This window comes from Globicephala melas, chromosome 11 (assembly GCF_963455315.2).
Source record: "Globicephala melas chromosome 11, mGloMel1.2, whole genome shotgun sequence".
In the NCBI taxonomy this organism is placed as follows: Eukaryota; Metazoa; Chordata; class Mammalia; order Artiodactyla; family Delphinidae; genus Globicephala; species Globicephala melas.
In genome coordinates this window covers 6,913,809-6,935,144 of record NC_083324.2, presented here as the reverse complement: position 1 = coordinate 6,935,144, position 21,336 = coordinate 6,913,809, and the positions used below count along the sequence as shown (strand labels likewise).

The window sequence follows — 21,336 nt, the reverse complement described above, 5'->3', positions numbered from 1 at the left end:
CATTTTCTGTGTTTTGTCACTTGGTCTCTGTAAATGGAGTGATGATGCTGGTGTGGTTTCGATGAGCGTATCTGGATCTGAAGGCGTCCTGCTAAGGGGGACAGCGCTGAGTGGCAGGGAGCAGCCCTAGGGAACCCGGCTCCCCTTGTCCCCTACCCACACCAACGGCAGGCCTGAGGAACTGCGTCCCGGCCTTAGCTTCGCGCTCTTCGAGCCAACGTGAGTGGCTCCGCCCCGGCTAGCTTCCGACCAATGGACGAGCTTCTTAAGGCGTAGGGTCCCGCCTCCAGACCTCCTGGCCAAAAGGAAAGCTCCGTCTTGCTTGGAGTCCCGCCCCTTGCCGATTTGACCAATAAGCGCCCTCCCTTCAGCGCAGGACCCGCCTCCTCCGCCCGCCCGGCTGCAGACCTCACTGCTCATTCCGGTAGGCGGGCGCAGCGGCGGCCGGTGTGGTCAGAACTCGGGCGGAAGCAGGGCCGGTGCCGCAGGACTGGGGCGGGCGGCGAGCGGGCGGCCAGGGCAGGGCGTCAGGCCGGTGCAGACTGCGGGGCCGACGTTCGGGCCGCGGGAGCAGGAACGGAAGGCGGGGCAGGGCGGACCCGGGAGGAGGCGGACTGGGGCGCCACCGGCTTCTGAGGGGCGGCTCGCCCCCTTCCGGCCCGGGGCTGGTCGGCGGGGCCGCGGGGGCAGGGCGGGCTGCGTGCCGGGTCTGGCCCTGCTCTGCGGCCCGCGCTCGGCGTTTCGGGCCTCCGGGCCCCTCCGGGCCGCGCGTCCGCCCAGGGACTGCGGGTCTGGCCTCCAGGTGTGGACCTAACAGCGCCCTGTAGCCTTCTTAAGCGCTGACATCTGCGAAGGGCTTTGTATTGTAAACTCAGTCAGAGCGCGTCGTAGTCCCGGAAGCGCTTTGACATCCCCGAAGTAGCGCTGTGCAAACTGAAGCGCTTGGTAATCGCGGAAGCACGTTGTGGGCTCGGAAACCAAATCGAACGAAGCCTTTGGTAAATCCTGGGACCTTCTGGACTTCTCCGAAGCGCTTTGGAATCGCAGACATTCGAAGCGCTTTGACATCTCTGAAACCTTGAGCACTGTGATGGGCAGTGGAAAGAAGGGGGAAAGGTCAGTGAAGCCAGCCCGTGGCTCTGACCTACTGGCCTGCCCTCCCTCGGGGAGTCCCGGAATAGCGGGAGGCTGAGGAGGGGCAGCTATAGCAGGAGTGGTGGTGGATTCCCGGCCCCCTCTTCACCTTGCAGGTGCCCATGGCGTCGGAGAGGCGCAAGGTCAAGTACCACTGGAGCAGCCCTTCGGAGCGGAGTTCCCGCAAGCGCAGCTGCCTCCGGGAGCCCAGTGATGTGGCCCCCTCCAGCCGGCCAGCTCACAGCTCTGTGTCGCGTTCAGGAGGGGCCAGCAGCCCCAAGCGCATGAAAACCCAGAAGGAGCATGGTGTGTCCTGGGGCTCATCCCGCCGCAGAAGTTCCTCCTCCTCCTCCCATTCCTCTGGCCCAGGTGTGGGTGGGGCCGTCTCCAAAGGAGGCCTGAATCAGAGCTCAGGAGAGTTCCTTTCGTCAGGGGGATCCCCTCTGTGCCCTGCCAGACCTTCTCTAGAAGAAATGGCTTCTCTCCAGGAGGAAGCCTGCAGCCTTAAGGTAAGTGGCCCCGACTCCTTGCAAACGGTGAAGCCCTTTCCACTTGGCTGGAGATGTTGGAGATGGGAATTTTGGTGAAAGGATACTAAAAAAAAAAAAGACCAGGTCTCTTAAGAGCTCTGGGGTTTCCCCAGGGGAGAGCAAAGTGGAAGACGTCAGAGGATGGCCTGAAGGTCGGTGGAGAGGTAGTTTGCAAACTTGGCAGCATTTTGGAACTACTTTAAAATCCTTGCGCCTTCCTGCCACCCTGATGAGGTTATGCTGGGGTGTGGGCGGAGCTGCCAGGTATATATAAATATTCCTCAGGTGCTTGTAACCCACAGTCAGTCCGGATGGAGGCTCGCTGCGCTGGGGGGTAGATGGCGTGCCCCGGAGACACAGATGTATGTTATTTCGGTTGTAAATTTAGGGAATTGTGCCCTGTACTTAGAAGCACAGAACCAAGAAAAAGAATTTGGTTCTTGGTGTGGCTTTTCACCAAGGTTATGGTTTACAGCACGTTGGGGTTTTGCGTGGTGGGGCAGGGTTTATTTTGGAGGTTCAGCGTTTAGTTCCCCGGTGGGAACACACAGGAGGATTTCATAATACTGGGGGGCAGACTGAGGAGTGCTTCATGGAGGAGGTGCAGTTCATCCACTCATTTGTTTTATGTTAACTCTTATTTTTTAATTTTAAAAAATAAATTTATTTATTTGTTTATTTTTGGCTGCGTTGGGTCTTCCTTGTTGCGCGCGGGCTTTCTCTAGTTGCGGGAGCGAGGGCTACCCTTGGTTGTGGTGCACGTGCTTCTCATTGTGCTGGCTTCTGTTGTGGAGCTCGGGGCTCTAGGTGCGCGGGCTCAGTAGTTGTGGCTCACGGGCTTAGTAGTTGTGGCTCACGGGCTTAGTAGTTGTGGCTCACGGGCTTAGTTTCTCCGCAGCATGTGGGATCTTCCCGGACCCGGGATTGAACCCATCTCCCTTGCATTGGCAGGCGAATTCTTAACCACTGCGCCACCAGGGAAGCCCAATTTTATGTTAACTTTAAAAAAAAAAAAAAAAAGATTAAGTTTTCTCGCGCGTGCGAGTATGTGTGTGTGTATGTATGTGTGACAAAGTTGATCGTGAGTTTGGAAAGGTTCAGTCTCTTGCAGTCAGTCTGCTGCTTCCAGGTTAGAGGGAGGAGAGGCGCCCTAGTTTATGTTACTGGCTACTGTGTGAGCGTCATCCGTCTCTTTAATCAGGTCTTGAACAGATATTTATCTAGGGCCTGGTTTGTGCCAGGCAGTGTTTGTAGTTGCCTGGGATTTGCTTTCTAGGTTTTGGAGGTCTGGGCCTTCAGAGGTGGGGAGGAGTTCTGTGTGTGAAGGAACGGAGGAAAAGTCTTACTTGGGTGAGATGGGCTGCCCCTAGACAAAGTTATCATAAAAAAAACCCAAACACAGCTAGAAGGAAAGTAGTTTGTCCTTAAGCCTTTGCTCAGTGGTTTCTTACGTGGAACTGAGAAGTGAGGCTGTATTTAGCTCTGTATCCTCTCTGGCAGGCTGTTGTTTTTAGGCGAAGTGCTCCAGGTGTTTGCAGTGTGGCCCTCACAGTCAGAACTCTTGTGGGCACACTGAGTTTGTTGTTTTGTTTTTTTTGTTTTTTTTGCGGTACGCGGGCCTGTCACTGTTGCGGCCTCTCCTGTCGCGGAGCACAGGCTCCGGACGCACAGGCTCAGCGGCCACGACTCTTGGGCCCAGCCGCTCCGCGGCATGTGGCATCTTCCCGGACCAGGGCACGAACCCGTGTCCCCTGCATCGGCAGGCGGACTCTCAGCCACTGCGCCACCAGGGAAGACCCACGCTGAGTTTTTAAAAAAAATTTAATGGTGAGCTGAAAAGCTTTGTCTTTGACATAAGAATACTGAATATGACTCAAATGTAAATGAGGTAAATATGAGGCTAATTTGATCTTGTCATTAATTCTTGCTGCAGCTTCAGTGGTTCTGGGTACAGGGTGAAACTGTCAGTTGATTAAAAGTAATGGCAATAACAAGATGAGTCACGGAGGAATCTAGCTTAGTGTCTCAGGTGTGCTGCATCCTCCGCTCAGCTGTCCTGTGGGGCTGGAACTGGAGAGTTGAGGGTGTGGCCTCTCTTCCAGGGTGGTCTAATCCAATCACAGACGCACTTTTCTCTAATTTAGGGCTAATGGGCCTTGTTTTGCCCCAATTTAATGGTTAACCATGGAGCGATGAGTAGTCTGGTCCTGTCTCAGAAGTCTTGGGTTCTGCTGATGCCTTGCGCTCAGTCATAAGCGCTCGAGTGAGGATTGTGTGCCGGGCCTTCTGTTGGATGGTGGAGCCATGAGGTGGCTTGTAAGGAGCGTCCAGTCCGGAGGGAGGGCTGCAGAAGTCACAAGACTGCCTCGCCAGGTGGTTTGGTGCAACAGAGATTCCGGAATGGAGGCCGGGGAGCTAGGTTGGGGGCAGCTTGCCGTACGGTGTTATGATCCAAGGGAATTTAGATTTTATTCTAAGCCATTAGGGAGCTCTATACAGGGGGAAGGCAGATTTGCGCTTTTGGAAGATCACTCATGTTGGATAGAATATGAGGATGTTGATGGGATCGATCCCAGTTGTCCTACTCTAGTACTGCTAAGGGCTCTCCTTAGAGAGTGTTAGTTTGAAAACAAGATACAGTACTTTACTCATATTTTAAAAAAAGGACCTAATTAATTAATTAAACATCCTTATTGGAGTATAATTGCTTTACAACGTTGTGTTAGTTCCTGCTGTATAACAAAGTGACTCAGCTATACGTATACATATATCCCCATGTCCCCTCCCTCCCTACACTCATCTTGATAAATTTGAAAATGCTTCTCTGACCTTCCCCTCTCTCTGCACCTCTTCCCCCCTTTTTCTGCAGTCATTTGCACACTTGTTTATCTAATAAGTACAAAGTCCTGTCAGCAAGCACTGCTGAAGGGCATGCACAGAAACGGCCTATTCTCCCCCTTGGGTCCTCCCAAGGTCCCCTCACCACTCGCCTACCGTCTACCCACCCATCCGCCTGCGCTTCTGCATTTGCTGTGTAAACATTGAGGGGTACACACTTACCTTCATGTGTCCGCCTCAACGCAGAAGTCTCTGTGCTAGGTCATGGAATATTCTGAGGGGAAGATGTTTGTGTTAGTTCATTCTGGCTGCTGTAACAAAATGCCTCAGACTGAGTAGCTTATAAACCACAGAAATTTATTTCTTATAATTCTAAAGGCTGGAAGTCTGAGATCAGGGTGCCAGCTTGGTCAGGTGAGGACTCTCTTCTGGGTCACAGTCTTCTCTTTGTGTCCTCACATGGGAGGAGGAGGCAAGGAAGCTGTCTTGGGGCCCCTTGACTAGGGCACTAATCCCATCGGTAAGGGCTCCACTTTGATGACCTAATCACTTCCCAAAGGACACACCTAATACCATCACCTTGGGGGTCAGATTTCAACATAAGAGTTTTGTGGGGAACACATTCAGACCATAGCTAGACTGGGCATTTTGGAATCAATAGAGATTCCTTCTGGCCAGCCTCTCCTTGTTTGTGCCTTATTACCTCCAGGATGATTGTGAGGTTTTCTCAGATTCTGATGGTAGCTGATGGTCTTTGTTTACTTTATAGAGAAGGTTAAATGTGTCTGTCATGAGCATCTTCACCTACCTTAATTTTAGTTTTTAGTATGACATACCCAAATTTTTAATTCAATTTAGGGAAGGAAGAGTGGAAGGGAAAATTTAAGCTTTATGATGTGCTGGAGCTTGTCAAATATGAGTCTCAATATTTGACCTCTAGATGCTCACATAATCCTCAGTCTTGTGAAGTGGGCCTTGTTATCTTTTTTATTGTTGAGAAGTAAAATCATGGTTATGCTAAACCCTTGAGATTTTAATCTTTTTTTTTGTTTTTTTTATAGAAGTATAGTTGATGGCAGTGTTACCTTTACGTATTAGTTAACAAATACTTAGATATCAGTCAACACATATTTGAGCACCTGCTCTGTGTAGGCCCTGGGAAGATGAGACTCAGAAAAGTTAAATGACTTGACCAAGGCCACACAGCTTGTACGGGGCAGAGCTGTGGTATAATCTCAGATGAGTCTGACTTCAAAGCCAGTGTTCTTTCTGCTGCTGCCCTCTGTGAGCATGTGCTCCTCCTGACCCAGTGTTAGGTGTGAGGGGTGGGGAGATGGAGAGGGCAGGATCCTTCCCTTGAGGAGCCCTCTGCAGGGTCACGCAGCCCAGACACAAGAGAGCATTGTGCGTTTTGGCTTTTGAGGGATGAAGCTTTCACGAGTGGTCCTGTCACCTGCATCTTTACTCAGCGGATGTCCAGTGCTTGGGTGCAAGGCTGTGCTGGGGCTGGAGGTGCAGAGAATAAGGCAGTTCATCACAGTGCAGTGTGTGGAGTGTTGTAACAGGGATATTTGAAGTACGAGGCGTCAGAGGACTGAGTGACTAACCATCGGGAAGGTCCTCACAGAAGAGGTGTCATTTGAGTTCTGTTGATGGCCAAGGCAGAAAAAAGGACTTTCAGGCAACAGGAACAACGTATGTCCAAAAAGTGTCAGGAAATGCTGGTGTGACGCTTGGGGCACTGCTTTTTCCTGGGGCCCTCCTTTCCCCCTTCTCCAGCGTTTTCCTCATTCCCAGAACACCTGGGTGTGTGGAGAAAGGTGAGAGGTGATGCTGGAAGGAAGGTTGGGGGCCAGCCTGGGGAGGAAGGCTTCCAGGGTCACACTCAGGAGTCTGGGATGTATCCTGCAGGCAGATGCAGAGCCAATGAAGGGTTTTAAGCAGAGGTGTGACGTTGCCAGATTGTAGAACTCCTTGTGGCACCTGTAGAGAAAGGAAGGAGGGAGGGAGCAGGCTGGGAGCCCCTGAAATGGTTAACAGTGGCTGACAGTGCTGAGGGCTGGCATGACATCTCCACTGATGTCTCATTTGCCCAGTGCTTCATATAGGAAATCACCTTTCATAATGTGTCATTTTCCTTCCAGGTTGATTCCAAAGATAGTTCTCGTAACCCCATGGATTCTGAATTTGCAGCTGAAGCTGAGGTTCAAAATGACATAATTGAGGAACCAAACAAGGTCCAGAAAAGGCAGAGGGATAGACTTCGAGACCAAGGCTCTACCATGATCTACCTAAAGGCCATCCAGGGCATCCTGGGAAAGTCGATGCCAAAAAGGAAGGGAGAGGCTGCCATGAAGGCAAAACCCAACACGGCAGAGCGCGCCAGCCACGGAGAGGGGCCAGCCAGGAGTGTCACCACGTGTGCTCCTCAGAAAGAGAAAAAGTCTGCCCCAGAGGTCAGAGCGGAGGAGGAGAAGGCTGTGCCAGAGAAGAGCAGCTTCTGGGACAGGAGAGTGGTGATAGACCCTCAGGAGAAACCCAGCGAGGAGCCCCTGGGTGGCCGAAGGACGGTCATTGACAAGTGCTGTCCAGTCCTGGAGTTTTTGGATGACTCTGACTCGCACGTAAATGGCCAGAAAGTGAGTCAAGCTCATGCCAAGCGTGGGGTTTTGAGTTCTGTTAAATGTATTTGGTCTTTTTAGTTTGATCCTGAGTGTTTCTCATTCAACACTGTACTTGACTTACCCAGGGCTCCAGGGAGCAAATTGTTGGTTCTCTTCTAACATAGCTTTCAGAGTTATTAAGAAACCTCAGTTCAGTGCTGTTTTTGTTTTAGGATTTATATGTTTGTTAAGACATAGATTGGCCTGTGTAACAAAGGCCAAAATAACAGTGGCTTAGAGAAAACAGAAGTTTGCTTTAAGGATGATGGCTCCACAGTGTGGGGGACTGGGGTGTCTTCTGCTCGATTCTCTGCTGCCCCTCAGCAGTTTCTATCTTGCGGTCTGAGCTACTGTGACCAGGCTCAGCACATTAGGTTGACATTCCAGCTGGGAGGAACAGGAGAAGAGCATAGTACATTACCTCCCTTTTAAGAGTTGGGCTCAGAAGCGGTCCCCATTCTATCTGCTCATATCTGTTGACAAGAATCTAGAAACCTGGCCAACACCTGCAAGAGAGTCTGGAAGATTCCAGACTAATTTCCATCTGGGAAGCTTTACATTCAGATAAACTTTTATTGCTGTAGAGGAAGGAGAGAGTGATACTGAATGATATTGGAGGGAAACTAACGGTTATTAACACTGCTTATAATTCGGAGGAGAAAAGCACTCCTCTGTTGTACGCATCTCCGCCCATCCTTCACTACCGCTGCTTGGAGGTAGCCCCTTTCGTCTCTTTTAACTCTTGCTTCTAGTACTTACCTCCATATTTCTAAGTAATTTTTCATTGTTTATTTTTTGAAAATGTAGACATCTGTGGACTTCCTACTCAGGAAATGAGAATTTAGTTCTCTACACTTCGACAGTACCCACGCCTGTAAATGTATCCTCTCTCCCTTCCTGCAGCTCCCTGTATCATAATACCATTTTTAGCCAAATCTATTTGATTTATTATCACCATATTCATACCTGAGTTACTTAGTATACTCTGATTACATTTCCTTTCTTACAAAAGTTGATTTTCCTTGGAGTTCACCTTACCTTGTTTTTTCCTTTAGTTTCTCTGTTCCTGTGACTATGACTATTTCGTCTCCAAATTGCTAGTACCGTAAAATTCTTCTCAGTGTTGTCAAAATAAGTAATCTCTTCTCCACCTTTTTTTTTCAAGGTATAGCCCTTTTAATTGTTTCCTTAAGATTCCTTTTTTCCTCTGTCTCTTTTCATCTCTGCTTTCTTTATGAATAATTAAGGAGAGTGTATATAATGATAATATATACTCTTAAAATTTTTGACATACTTCATATCTAAGAACACTGGCTTAGTCTTCTGAGTATTCCTTTTTTAGAACATTCGGTTCTTGTTTTGAGGTTAAATCCCTTCTCTTGTGTCTCTGAGAATATGAATAAAGGTTTGTTTTGAAGTTTTCTTTCTGCACTCCTGAGTTTCCTTCTGATTTTTTTTTTCCTAAATATTTTGGTTTCCGTCTTTTGTGATAGGACTTTCCTCATATGTTTTGGGTATCTGTTCATATTTTAAAAATGAAGCTTTAAAAAGCCAATTGGAAGTTCTCAGTGCCTGGAACGGCTTGCTAACTGCTGCCTTGAGCATAGGTGATAACCTGTGGACTCCCAGTTGGGTCTGTAGCTTTATCCTCAGGGGCTGCTAGGGGTCCCTGGGACAAACCTTCCAGTGCTCTGACCAGGAGCACACCTCTGGCTGCTAGTGTTTTAGGGGTCAGATTGAGGGAGGTGCCTGGGTTCTCACTGTCCAGCGTGTGATGGTCTCTCACCCTCCGCTATGTGTCTGTTGTCCCTGATTACTCCACAGTCTCCGTGGTTTAAGTTTTCCAAGTGTGAACCTTATCTTTTGCTGGGTGGGGAAGGGGCAGACCCATCTGTACAGGATGGGAGCAGGGATCTGGGGATCTAGCTTCACAAGTTCTCTTAGTTTCATTTCCAGCTTCACCTTCATTTTGAGAGGTCTGGTACCTCCAATTCCTTAGTCTTCTGGGGTCCTGTAGTGTGATTCAGCATGTTTCTGGGTTTTTCTCATTGCGGGCCTAGGTTTTGGCCATCTGCGATCTGCTTATCCAGTAACTGTTCATTTTTCTGCTTTCTAGCATCAAATTTTTATTTAATTTGCTTTGCTGTTTATTCTGTATGCTTTCTCTTTGTAGGTTTATGCTTTTTCAAGTCCATTTCCTGTAATTTTAAGGGTTTTTGGGCGGGGAGGACAAAACCCACATGTGCTGTATTTAATTGGAAATTCCAAGAACAGTAGGTTTTGTAACTACTTTTCCCACCAAATATACAATGTTTGTGTTTCCTGTCTAACATAGATCATTGTTTGGCTGCCTGGAATTCCATGGTATGGATGAACTTTCCAAACTTATATACCCAAACTTCTATTTGTCAAACTGGACATTTAGATTATCTGTTGGGTATCTATTTGGGGCAGCATGATACGCTAGGTCAACAGATGAGTGTTGGGATCAGACATCTGGGTTCAAATCCTGGCTCTGTCCCCCTAAACTGCAGTCTTGAGAAAGTCACTTAACCTCTTGGAGCCCCAGTTTCTTCCTCTGTATAAAAGGTATGGTTCTTTAAATGTTATCACGGACTCATACAGGGATCAGCAAACTCTGTAAGGGGCCAGATAGTAAATATTTTAGGCTTTTTGAGCTTTTAAGGCCTCTGTTGCAACTATTAAACTGTGCTGTAGTAGCATGAAAGCAGCCATAGATAATATTTAAGTGAATGGGCCTGACTATATTCCAGTAAAACTTTATTTACACCAACAGGCAGTGCATTGGATTTGGCTTGTGGGTCACAGCTTGCTGAACCCCGAATTAATTCATGAAAATCCTTTGCTCAGTGCCTCGAGTATAGTAGACTCTCAATAAATGTAGATTTAAATTTTACCATATGGGCTTGAACCTTAGGCAGTCTTGAGTATAGGTAATCTCCGGTTTTCCCAAAAAGGAAATCCAAAAACATTTTCCTGGCCAACTTGACTATCTAAAGCCTTTCAGGGTCTTAGATGATGTCATCATAAGTCTGTTTATCATATATATTTCTAGGTGGATGTGCATTTTTGAAGTCACTTTTTTCCCCACTCTGCCATTTTTCCTCCAGCCTCACATTTCATTAAATAATTTTGTTAAACCTTCTCACATGTTTCTCTGACATGGTCTTTGTTGTCACTGGAGTTACTTTTTGTGTTATGTAATATGATTTTCTGAACTTCCCTGATGATAAGAATGAAAGAATCTGACTCAGGAGGTCTGAGATGGGACTGGGGAATTGGTATTTTTTAACAGATACTCTCGGATGATAGAGAAGTTTGTGAAGCAGTCAGAGGACATCTCTACCCTTCCAATTACTCCACAGTCTCCGTGGAGTTGGAATTTTAACTGTTATTATTTCTATTTAAACTTCTTATTATGGGATATTTAAAACATTTATGAAAATTACCCACATACCCATCACTCATCTTCAATAAGTATTAACTCACTGCCAATCTTGTTTTATCTCTGTATCCCTTTTCTCTCCACAAATTATTTTGAAGCAGATCCCACCTACCGTATCATTTCATCCATAAATATTTCAGTGTGTATCTGTAAAATTAGATACAGGATCTTTAGGGAAAAAAACAGGCATAACTACAGTTCTGAGCTCTCCCTCTGCCCTCTCTCTCCTCCAATCCTTTTTTTTTCTTTGGCCGCACCATGCGGGATTTGGGATCTTGGTTCCCTGACCAGGGATCTAACCCATGCCCCCTGCAGTGGAAGCATGGAGTCTTAACCACTGGACCACCAGGGAAGTCCCTCCCCACAGTCCTTAATAGCATCAACTATCCAGTCAGTGATTAAATTTCCCTGTGTCATGATTGTTTCAGTTTTTTTGAAACAGGATGTAAGAGTCGTGTGTGTCAGTTTCTGAATGTGTTAAATCTCTTAGTCTCTGTAGACTCCGCCTCCTCTCCCCTCCCCAACCCGGCGTTGTTATTTATTTGTTGTTAAAATAAATGAAAGGTGTCATTTGAGCTGCAGAATTTCCTGCACATGAGATCTTACTGATGCAGTGTAGCACTTTTTGAATCTGTATTGGTCTGCCCGTGGAAATTCTATCCCACCTTGCAAGTAGCTGTTCCCATTGCATTCAGTTTGTGTTGTTCAGTTTTTGGAGGTATATTTTTGGGAGCCCAACAGTGTAACTATGTCTAATTATGTTTTAGGTTACTTTTTTAGGAAATATATTTACATTGTTTAAAAATAAAAATGTTTTTAGTGAAAAATAGCTTTCTAGCTGGCCCTGTGTTGCCCTACTCCTTCACCTGGATACCACTTTATACATGAGTGTTTTTCCAGTGTAATTTTATGCATAACCACTTACCATACTGCTTTTTAAAAAGTTATCTTTTAAAAAAGTAAAAACAATCTTGAAAAGCTTTGTTGAAAATGATGTCCAACACAGAACTGTGAGGTCATACCCGCAGGAATAATTATTAACTCTGTTACCTTTTTTTGCTTCCCATCTCCCCATCTTTTTAAAAGAATGAGCTTAGAGAACCTCTTTAAACATCTCAAATTAGCTTGATTGAGATTTGTTTGGGGTCATTTTTCTTTTTCAAATAGAAGAGTACATCTTGTAATAGAAGAGACTTTGTGGGGACTTGAATATAAAACAGACCCCTCAGAAAAGGGAGCATCATTTTGGGGAGAAACCCTTACCTTCCGTGTGGGCATTTTTTGTAATTTTAATCAGATTAACTTTTGTTTTTGAAAAAAATGGTGAGTTATATTTTGAAGAGCTAGATTGCAAACATGTTAATTATGTGTTAGTGTATGCGATAGACATTTTATTTGTTCACGTGTGCTCACATGTGAACACGTCAGGCACTTGGTGCTGGCACCTGTGTGTGACTTCTCTAGCATGTGGTCGTGGGTACTCAGACATCATGTGGTGGTTGGCCTCTCCCAGAGGAGCAAACAGAGAGAACCAGGGGAAATAGCAAGGCTGCTCTGACGTAGCCCTGGAAGCTGCAGTGTCCCTTTTGGTTCCATCAGTTACAATACAAGTTAGCCCAGTTTCAAGGAGAGGGGTCACAAACCCCATCTTACAGTGGAGAGTAATATCAAAGAATTTGCAAACACATCTTGAAACTGCTACAACTGTGTGGTTGTACATTTTGAATGTGTGAGAGACCTGTTGTTAAGGATGAGATGCTGGGTGCTTCTTTTCTTTAAAACCCCCAATACACTGTGTGTTCTAGAGAGCAGTTTTTCCCAAGAGGGGTCTTCAGAAAGGGAATGTAGGCACAGCTTCCCTTTCAGGGATGGCATATGAGACCATGAGCACAAATGTATTCCCTGAAGCTTACAGGACTGTTCCTAGTTGTAAGCTGGCTTGCTTTCTGGGAATAATAAGGAAAACAGGTGACAGAGTGAGCAAAGGATCCAATGCAAAGCCATCATCACGGCCAGAAAAGCAGCCAGGACTTCTGTTCTGGAGGTGACTGAGCACAGGAGGCTGTCTTCACATAGGAAGAAGGCTAACCTGTTTCTTTTCTTTTCTGCAGCCTAAAGATCGGGAGGTGGTGATGGAGCGCACCTCTTCAGGAAGTGACTGGTCCGACGTGGACGAGATTTCCACAGTCAGATTCTCTCAGGAGGAGCCCATATCCCTGAAACCCTCAGCGGTTCCAGAGCCTTCTCACTTCCCCACGGATTACGTCATGTACCCGGCTCACTTGTACAGCAGTCCCTGGTGTGACTACGCCAGCTACTGGACCAGCGGTCCCAAGACCCCCAGCTACCACTCCGTGGGCAGTGGCGGCAGCGACACGGTGCAGGTGGAGAGGAGCGGCCAGGGCTCTTCCCCCCACTCAACGGTGAGCCCCCAGCACAACTCCAGAGAGCCCCAGGCCGTTGAGGAAGGCAGATCCCGCAAGTCGCGTTCATCTCGTTTCTCCAGAAGCTCGGAAGAAGAAGAGGTGAAGGAGAAAAGAACATTCCGGGAGGACATGCCACCACGTCCGTGTGGAGGACCCGCATCTAGCTCCCTGCCCAGGAGCCGTCGGGAGCCCAGGTTGGAGGGTTTCATCGACACCCATTGTCACTTGGACATGCTCTATTCCAAGCTGTCGTTCAAAGGGAGCTTCACAAAGTTCAGGAAAATTTACAGCAGCTCCTTCCCTAAGGAGTTTCAGGGCTGCATCTCCGACTTCTGCGATCCTCGCACACTGACAGATGGCCTCTGGGAGGACCTGTTGAAAGAAGATCTGGTGTGGGGGGCCTTTGGCTGTCACCCCCATTTTGCACGTTACTACAATGAGAGTCAAGAAAGAAATCTTCTGCAGGCCTTAAGGCACCCCAAGGCCGTGGCATTTGGGGAGATGGGCTTGGATTACTCTCACAAGTGCACCACGCCTGTCCCGGAGCAGCACAAGGTAATGTCGTCCTTAGTTTGCTGACAATCTATTATTTATTTAGTTCCTTTTCTAGTTGTTGAAACACAAGGGTTGCTCTGCTTTTGGAACTAAAGAGTTTAGAGTCTCTAAAAATGTGATTGCTGTTAGCCAGACCCTGTAGATGTCATTGGTCAAATGCTTCACAAACTGTTTCTTACCTTTCAGCTTCATTAAGCAAGAGGAGGGGCTTAGGTGCTGAGTGACTTTTACAGCTAATGATACAGATGTTAAAACTTCCGTCCCTTCTTGGGAAGCAGCACGTTGTGTTTGTTTAATTAAACAGTATATTTTTATTCTAATTTTAAAGTTAGTGTGCCCATTTCAGAATATTTGAAAAATACACAAATGTGTAAAGAAGATCATTTCCCATTCCATCAGAGACAGTGACCATTACCATCATAAGACTTTTCCCTCCCAGCGGGCTGCATTTACTCTTGTGCTTCACCTGGCTTCCCAGGGAGGACAGATGCTCCAACCCAGGCACAGTTCCTGTCCCCTAACAGTTCTTCTTAACGTTTTTGAAATTCAATTTTTTTTTTTTTTTTTTTTTTGCTGTTTGCGGGCCTCTCACTGTTGTGGCCTCTCCCGTTGTGGACCACAGGCTCTGGATGCGCATGCTCAGCGGCCATGGCTCACGGGTCCAGCCGCTCCGCGGCATGTGGGATCCTCGCGGACCGGGGCACGAACCCGCGTCCCCTGCATCGGCAGGCGGACCCTCGACCACTGCGTCAACGAGGGAAGCCCGAAATTCATATTTTTAATGTTGCTGTCCCTTGGAGAATTGCAAGGGACAATTGGTGGTATGTCTTACAAGCACCTGTCATGGAATCAAGGAAATGTGTGTTGTATGCGTGTGCTTTTTAAAAAAGAATTTAGGAAAGTTAAAAAGAGAAAGTTACAGATTTGAATGTTTTTTCCACTGTGAAAATGGTCCTGCTTCATTGAACGTGCTTTGAAAAATAGGCTTTTTAACAGCTATGTTGTATTCCATCCCAAGGCTATAATAGTTTGAGTACTCAATAGTTTGAGTATAATAGTTTGAGTACTTGCGTACTCAAGGCTATAATAGTTTGAGTATTCAATAGTTTGAGTATAATAGTGTTGAGTACTCAAAGAAGAATTTTTTAGAAGCGAAAATTAAATGTTGGAATCAGAATCCATTGCAACCTCTTGCCTCTGGAGGAGTTCAAGGAGGGTTGATGTGTTGGGGAGGGATACTGCCGGCTGTAGGTACTGGAACTAGCTCATCTTTAAAGTCCTTGGTAAGCATTCTATGCTGTTGGTTCCAAGGGTCACTTTGCTTTCGTTGAAAACACTGGTTAAAAGTGAGTTATATCAGAACTGGTATTGGCGCAGTGCCACTATTTTGAGAAGAGGCAGTATAAGTGTTGGACTTGAAAATGTCATTCTCAAGTGAATACCACCTGACTCAAATTACCAAAAGCATCTTCTTATTTGATGTTAAAAATTCAAACACAAATGATATTGCACAATTGAAAAAGCTACTCGTGAAAACATAAAGTTTAAGTTGAGGTAATTTGTTTATAATGAATTAGTATTTTTGTTCTTTTTTTCTAAACCTGAACTTAGAAAGAATAAGAATAAGGAAAGAATAAGAGGAAAGAATAAGTTCTAGCCCTACTTTTTTCTTTAAAATTATTAGCAACTGGTATATTTTACTACTGAAGACTTTTAAAGTAGCTAGAGTTTAAAAAAAAAAAAAAGTAGTATATCTGTAGATATTCACCTAGAAGGAGATCTGATTTTGGTTAAGTAAAGAAAGCAAGCTGCAGGAAATATGTAGAGTACTTATTCTTTCCACAGACACTTGAGCACCTTCTGAGAGTCAGGCATTTTACAGACGTATACATGGCAACTTTTTGCATAGGAAAAGGTGTGCAAGGTGATGGATTACCTCTTGGGAGTGGGAGTGGAGGCGGGGGCAGTGAAGGGGAGGACACTTGTAGTGGTGCTCTTGAGCCCAGCCCAGCCCTGCAGCCCCACGTGAGCATTGCCTAGTGGTGGCTGTGTGGACAGCCTGGGTTCAGATTTGCATTGTGGTGCTACGGTTTACCAGCTGCAAGTTACTTGACCTCATTTGGAGCCTCAGTTTCTTTGACTGCATGATGGGCTAACAGCAGTACCTATCTTAGGGTGCTTGTGAGGCTTACATGTTATAATACACCTAAATAATAATACTACCTAGTAAGCACTCGGTAAGTGTTAGCTATTATTATGCATTATAGAGTTTAAAAGTAAAGAAAATTGAAGAAGACAGTGGGGGTTGTGCAGTGGACCGGCTGTTCTGGGGGTAACAGACATCCAGAGTGGCCCTAACCCACAGGTGTTGTCTCCTCCCAGGTGTTTGAGAGGCAGCTGCAGCTGGCCGTGTCTCTCAGGAAACCCTTGGTGATCCACTGCCGAGAAGCTGATGACGATCTGCTGAAAATCATGAAGAGATTTGTGCCTCCGGACTACAAGGTTCACAGGTGAGAGTCGAGGACTTCAGTGGGCAGATGAAGTGAACATGTTTCTCTGTCTAGGACGTTCGTGGGAAGACAAATTCAGTGAGGAGTGGATTGATGATGTTATGTCTTTACATAGAATCTTTTCTCAAGATTAACTGTCAGGTTGACCCATGTGAAATTTCTGATATTTGACCATTTTTTAACCTAAAAAACGGCAACTTCATATGGTTTGAGCTAATACCCTAAATCACTGTGACCCCCATTGCATGAAGCAGGCTGTAGTGGAGGCTCGGTTCGCAGAACTGAGAGCTGTTGGTCTTGGGAGAGGTTGCTGTGGGTCCAGTGACTGAGCACACAGAGAACATTCCAGGGCACCTGAAAAGAAATTTTCTCTCCTACTTTGAATTTGAAAGCTCATCCCTCCCCACTTCGCCCACCCGCAGTTAAAGTCCAAGATGTATTTTCTCTAAATGGTATCTAGGGGTTCTCCAGTTTGGTAAACTCACCAGCCTGCCCTGGTGTGTCTGTCCTGGGCATGGGCTTGGCTTGGGGGGCCCTGGGGAGCAGTGGGAGACAGTCAGCTGGCGGCTCTGCAGAGGGCGTGGGGCTGAGGTGGGCACAGGGTGCCCTGGGAACCAGAGGAGAGGCCCTTAGCTGCGTCTGGCTACAAAGAGGTCAGGAGGTGATGCCCACTGGCACTTTCATGACGGGTAAGATGGGTTAACTGGAAAAAACAGGGAGTCTAGAACGCGAGCCAGGTGGTGCCAGGTGGCCGGAGGGGTGAGGTTGTTAGGCCTCTAGAGCATTGCCTTCCAGGCGCCCAGGCAGAGAGAGTGATGCCTCTGAGTGGAGCCGCCACCAGAGACGAGATGAGGCACAGTCACCCAGCCCTTCTGGACTAACGTGTGCTGTACTAAGAACATGAACAGACACAAGGTTAAGAGAAGAAAATTCACCTGTAGGCCACTCCCCAGTGTTTTTAGTTTTTGTTTCCTTCTGGTTCATTTGATTACATGGACGTAGTTCTTACCTACTGTAGTTGTGATCCAGATGGGCTGCAGTTTTTAATTCTGCTCCTGACTGTGTTGGCTGTGAGTCCTTCCCTTGGATGCAGTCTTTGCATTTCTGAGAACTTACCCACCAAAAATAACTTGAAAGGTGAAATGTCCAGAGGGAGTTGGGAGCTTCTGCAGAGGGGGTTATGAGAGCCCTGATCTGGAATTCTCTTCCTTGCAGGCATTGCTTCACCGGCAGCTACCCAGTCATCGAGCCCCTGTTGAAGTACTTTCCCAACATGTCCGTGGGCTTCACAGCGGTCCTGACATACTCCTCTGCCTGGGAGGCCCGGGACTCTCTGAAACAGATCCCGCTGGAGAGGATCATCGTGGAAACTGATGCTCCCTATTTCCTGCCTCGACAGGTAAGGGTGTCTTCAAGCCGAGTTGAGGCACTGAGGAGAGAGGGTGGGAGGTGTGCAGTCCCCCTTGCAAGGTTGGCAGGAACAGAGCCACAGTACCTTTCTAGGTCCCACCCTTGGCTGTGTAGATGTCTCCTCTCTGTTGCTTTGCAGAACCAAAGTCTAGGGGGCTGAGAAGCTGAAGGGTAACCACTCTCTTCCAGGCAGTGCAAAGCCCTACCCTGTAGAGGGTAGTCCAAGGAAGCATGGGACCCTGCTCACCCAGAGCCCCCCTGACTGGGACTCTCCCTGCACCTGCAGGTAAAGGGGTCTCTACACAGCTCCAAAGAGGCCCTGCTGGGGAAGGGCCGGGGAGGGAGTTGTGCGTGACAACTCTGCACAGAAGGCACAACGATATCCAGAATGCTTGGTGTCTTCCAGGTTCCCAAGAGCCTTTGCCAGTACGCCCACCCAGGCCTGGCCTTGCACACGGTTCGAGAGATTGCCAGGGTCAAAGACCTGCCACTCGCCCGCACCTTGGCCACCCTGCGTGAGAACACCTGCCGCCTCTACAGTCTTTAAGCAGAGAGGGTGCCGTCAGGAGTCTCCCAGAAAAGGTGATAAAAATCACATCACATAGTTTTTAAAAACCAGGACAAAAATGACTTTGGCTATATTTTTTAAACGTAGAGCATGTAGACATAGGGTGAGCAGTGAACCTGGTCTGTCTGAGTGAACTCAGGTGTAACCTTCATCCTTTTCTCTTCCCCACCCTCCAGGATGACCAGCGGCCTGACAGGAGAAAGGCCGTGTGAGCTCTGCCTGTGTGTCCCTGCTCGAGGATGTTTGAGAGCCCGCTGGGATGGAGGACACCCGGACAGGACGTTTCCTGAGACCTCGTCGGAGGTTTCCGCTTCAGGCTGGTTGGGGGTGGGGCCGGCGTGCGGGGGGCTGGTGAGGGGTTCGGGCTGGCCTCCCGGCTGCAGTGCTCCAGGGCAGCCTGGGAAGAAGAGGAGGCTGATGTGAGGGCACAGCGAGCTTGCCCGCCCAGTGCCTGCCTCCGCAGCTTGTGGTGCGAGCAGTCTGTGAATAAAATCACACTGCTCCTCAGCTAAGTGCACGTAGGCGTGTAGCTTGGTTCCTGGTTCTCCACTGTCAACACGAACCCCCAGTGGGAGATCTCCTCTGGGGGACATTTGCCAGAGACCTGTGTTAGAGGCTGATGCTCCTGCGGCCAGAGAAGGCAGCCCCTCCCTTCCCTGCGTGACTCTTCAGTCTGGCTCTCACTGTTGCTGCGTCAGCTCTGAGTTGGCACTGGTGGAAGGACCTTGGCTGCTGGTCTCACTGGTTCCACTGCCATCAGTATGGAGGGGCCAAAGGGGTGCTCATGGTCCAGGGAAAGTCCTGGCCGAGGAACATCTGGACAGACTGGGGGACTTGAGGAGGAGGAAGCCTGCTTGAGGAAGACGACCCCGAGGAAGGTGATCCCACTTACCGAGGTCCCCAGGGCTGCAGCTCAGTTGTGTTAAACTGACAGGGTCCAGTCTGCAGCAGATGCTGTCTGCTAGTCTGCTGTCAGGGGGTTCCAGCTGCCCTGTGCTCCACTCTGCCCCCTTCTCCTGGAGCACTGGACCAAAAATACTTCTGTTTCATCTCATGTAACAGCCCCTTGTGTGCCCCATCCAGGTCGAGAGGTAAACCAATTTAATTTTCCAAAGCTCTGCTGGCACTGCCCAGCCCTGTTCTATTGCCTATGCAGAACAAGAGGCCTGGTGTCCATGGATCTCCCGTTCCCCGTCCTGGGGCTCTCCCTTGCCTTGGCCTCTGCTGCGTCCTTTCTCCGTGGTGAAAGTGAGAGCCACTCCTTGGACTTTGAACAGCCAGGTCATCTCAAGTTCTGAGCTGTGCTCTGCTCCCTGCTGGTGCCTTCTAAAGGTGTGTTCATTACAGGCCCTGGAAGGTTATGACGGTCAAGGGTTAAGAGTGAGGATGCTCTGCATTTGGGACAGAAGGATCCTTTATTCCAACCTTCCTCAGTGCGACAGGCCACTCTGAGTCCCTTGTCTGTTTCTTGGAGGCCAATAGCTGAAATCGTAAGATCCAGTGCTTATGTTGGATGCCTCTAGGTGTTTGTGGAAGGTGCTTTTGAACCTCGTAACCTGCAAGGGAATGGACTTTGCATTTCATATGTGGTATTTCCCTCTTGCCCCGGTACCCAAGTTGCTGGCCTGGGAAGTAGGCCTTAATTCAGTGTCGACCTTCCATGGATCAGCTGAGTGTCATCTGTGCCGCAGATTTGGCAAATCCGGGGCCTTGTTCTCCTGCTTGGAAGATTTGGAGGACTAAGGATTTCACAGTGCTTTGTTGTCACCCAATGAACTGTCCCTTATCCATCTCTTTCACAGCAAGGCCTGTACATCACAACTGCCTCCGAAGGAAACCAACCGGGCCTGTGTTCAAGGACTAAGAGTGATAACTCAGTGGATGTCTCTGAGCCATTGCAGTCTCCCTGCCAAAGTAAAGCACAAGGTGCTATATACTTTTATCTCCAGGATTTAGGATTATCATTTCTGTTGCACAGTGAAACATTACCTGTGTGGGAGTGAAAGCTGGTTGGCATTGTTTTTGGATGGCTGACTTGATTGTTTCTGCTGTGTTGCCGGAATGCCTCTGTATCTCTGCCCCCTCGCTCCCTTTGACCATCTCTTTCTGAAAATAAAGTGATGGATCTTCAGCCAACTCCCATGGTCTCCATGTTCGTTTATATTTCTCAGAGTGTTAAAGATGGTTTAGTTGTTGACTAGCTTTGTAACCTAAGAATCCAAAGGTCTGGAGACTTTCAAAAATGTACCTGTGCCTCAGCAAAATTCAACTGGAAAGGGCTTCCCTGGTGGCGCAGTGGTTAAGAATCCGCCTGCCAATGCAGGAGACACGGGTTTGAACCCTGGTCTGGGAAGATCCCACATGCCACAGAGCAGCTAAGCCCATGCACCACAACTACTGAAGCCTTTGCTCTAGAGCCTGCAAGCCACAACTGCTGAGCCCGTGTGCCACAACTACTGAAGCCCGTGCACCTAGAGCCCGTGCTCTGCAACAAGAGAAGCCACCGCAATGAGAAGCCTGTGCACCGCAACGAAGAGTAGCCCCCTCTAGCTGCAACTAGAGAGAAGCCTGCACGCAGCAACGGAGACCCAGTGCGGCCAAAAATAAATTAAAAAAAAAAAAAAAAAAGATTTGCTAAAAAGAAAATTCAACTCAAAAGAAGAATCCCTGGTACCTTCTTAAAAGTTCTGCCTTTGAGCATTAACTCTCATTTTACTGCCTGGAAACACCCAGATACACTGCTGCTTCTTAGCAGTGAAAAATACATAGACACCTTTGTTCCAGAGCAACGCAGTAGGAGGAAGAAAAATTGAGTACACGAGGGTGTTGTTGACGACTCGGTTGTACTGTGGGCTTTGGACTGTGAACTCTGATGCTGCTGGGTAAACTTTGGAGGAAATTCTGTTTCACTGCTTGCAGTCAGTCTTCCAGTTTTGTCCTAAGGTATCCTTGAACACAAGTAAGTGCTCAAGCCCAAAGTAAACCCGTCAAAAGGGAGGCTCTGTTCCAAGAATGGTAAAGAAATTTGGAATCTGTTGATGCCTCATGTCAGATGCACAGTCATTGGTTTGCGTATTTCCAGCACATTACTCACTGTCTCAGCTCTGTCCCAGCTGGACATATGGCAGCTATGTCCACTGGACACAGTGATAGTCTCTTTGTGGCTGGAAATCTGCTCTTGGCTTTTCTCGTGTTTTACATCTCTCTGTATTAAGTTTGGGACCAATAGTAATCAT

At 47.8% G+C, this 21,336-nt stretch overlaps 1 protein-coding gene across 2 annotated transcripts; it reads left to right on the top strand.

Moving 5' to 3' along the window:
- The first annotated feature begins 410 nt into the window (after window positions 1-410).
- TATDN2 (TatD DNase domain containing 2) lies at window positions 411-20,746 on the top strand. 2 transcript variants are annotated; one of them, XR_004035971.2, is made up of 8 exons: window positions 411-1,116; window positions 1,251-1,643; window positions 6,647-7,141; window positions 12,743-13,612; window positions 15,995-16,122; window positions 17,338-17,521; window positions 17,722-17,818; window positions 17,939-18,065. XR_004035971.2 is itself a non-coding variant. In XM_030840827.2 (8 exons), the coding sequence occupies exons 2-7, from the start codon at window positions 1,257-1,259 to the stop codon at window positions 18,077-18,079; spliced, it is 2,205 nt and encodes a 734-aa protein (XP_030696687.1). In that variant the 5' UTR covers window positions 411-1,116; window positions 1,251-1,256; the 3' UTR covers window positions 18,080-18,114; window positions 18,277-20,746. The 2 variants fall into 2 exon arrangements, 1 of the variants encoding a protein (XP_030696687.1); XM_030840827.2 differs by lacking the exon at window positions 17,722-17,818 and adding an exon at window positions 18,277-20,746 and having other exon boundaries at window positions 17,939-18,114.
- The last annotated feature ends 590 nt before the right edge of the window (window positions 20,747-21,336 follow it).

What these genes read in the sequence shown, in the direction of transcription:
- TATDN2 (XM_030840827.2), top strand. Translation starts at nt 1,257, where the DNA reads ATGGCGTCGGAGAGGCGCAAGGTCAAGTACCACTGGAGCAGCCCTTCG. An exon ending in AGGAAGCCTGCAGCCTTAAG is followed by an intron (nt 1,644 to 6,646) that starts GTAAGTGGCCCC and finishes TTTTCCTTCCAG; the next exon opens with GTTGATTCCAAAGATAGTTC. An exon ending in CCTATTTCCTGCCTCGACAG is followed by an intron (nt 17,522 to 17,938) that starts GTAAGGGTGTCT and finishes GGTGTCTTCCAG; the next exon opens with GTTCCCAAGAGCCTTTGCCA.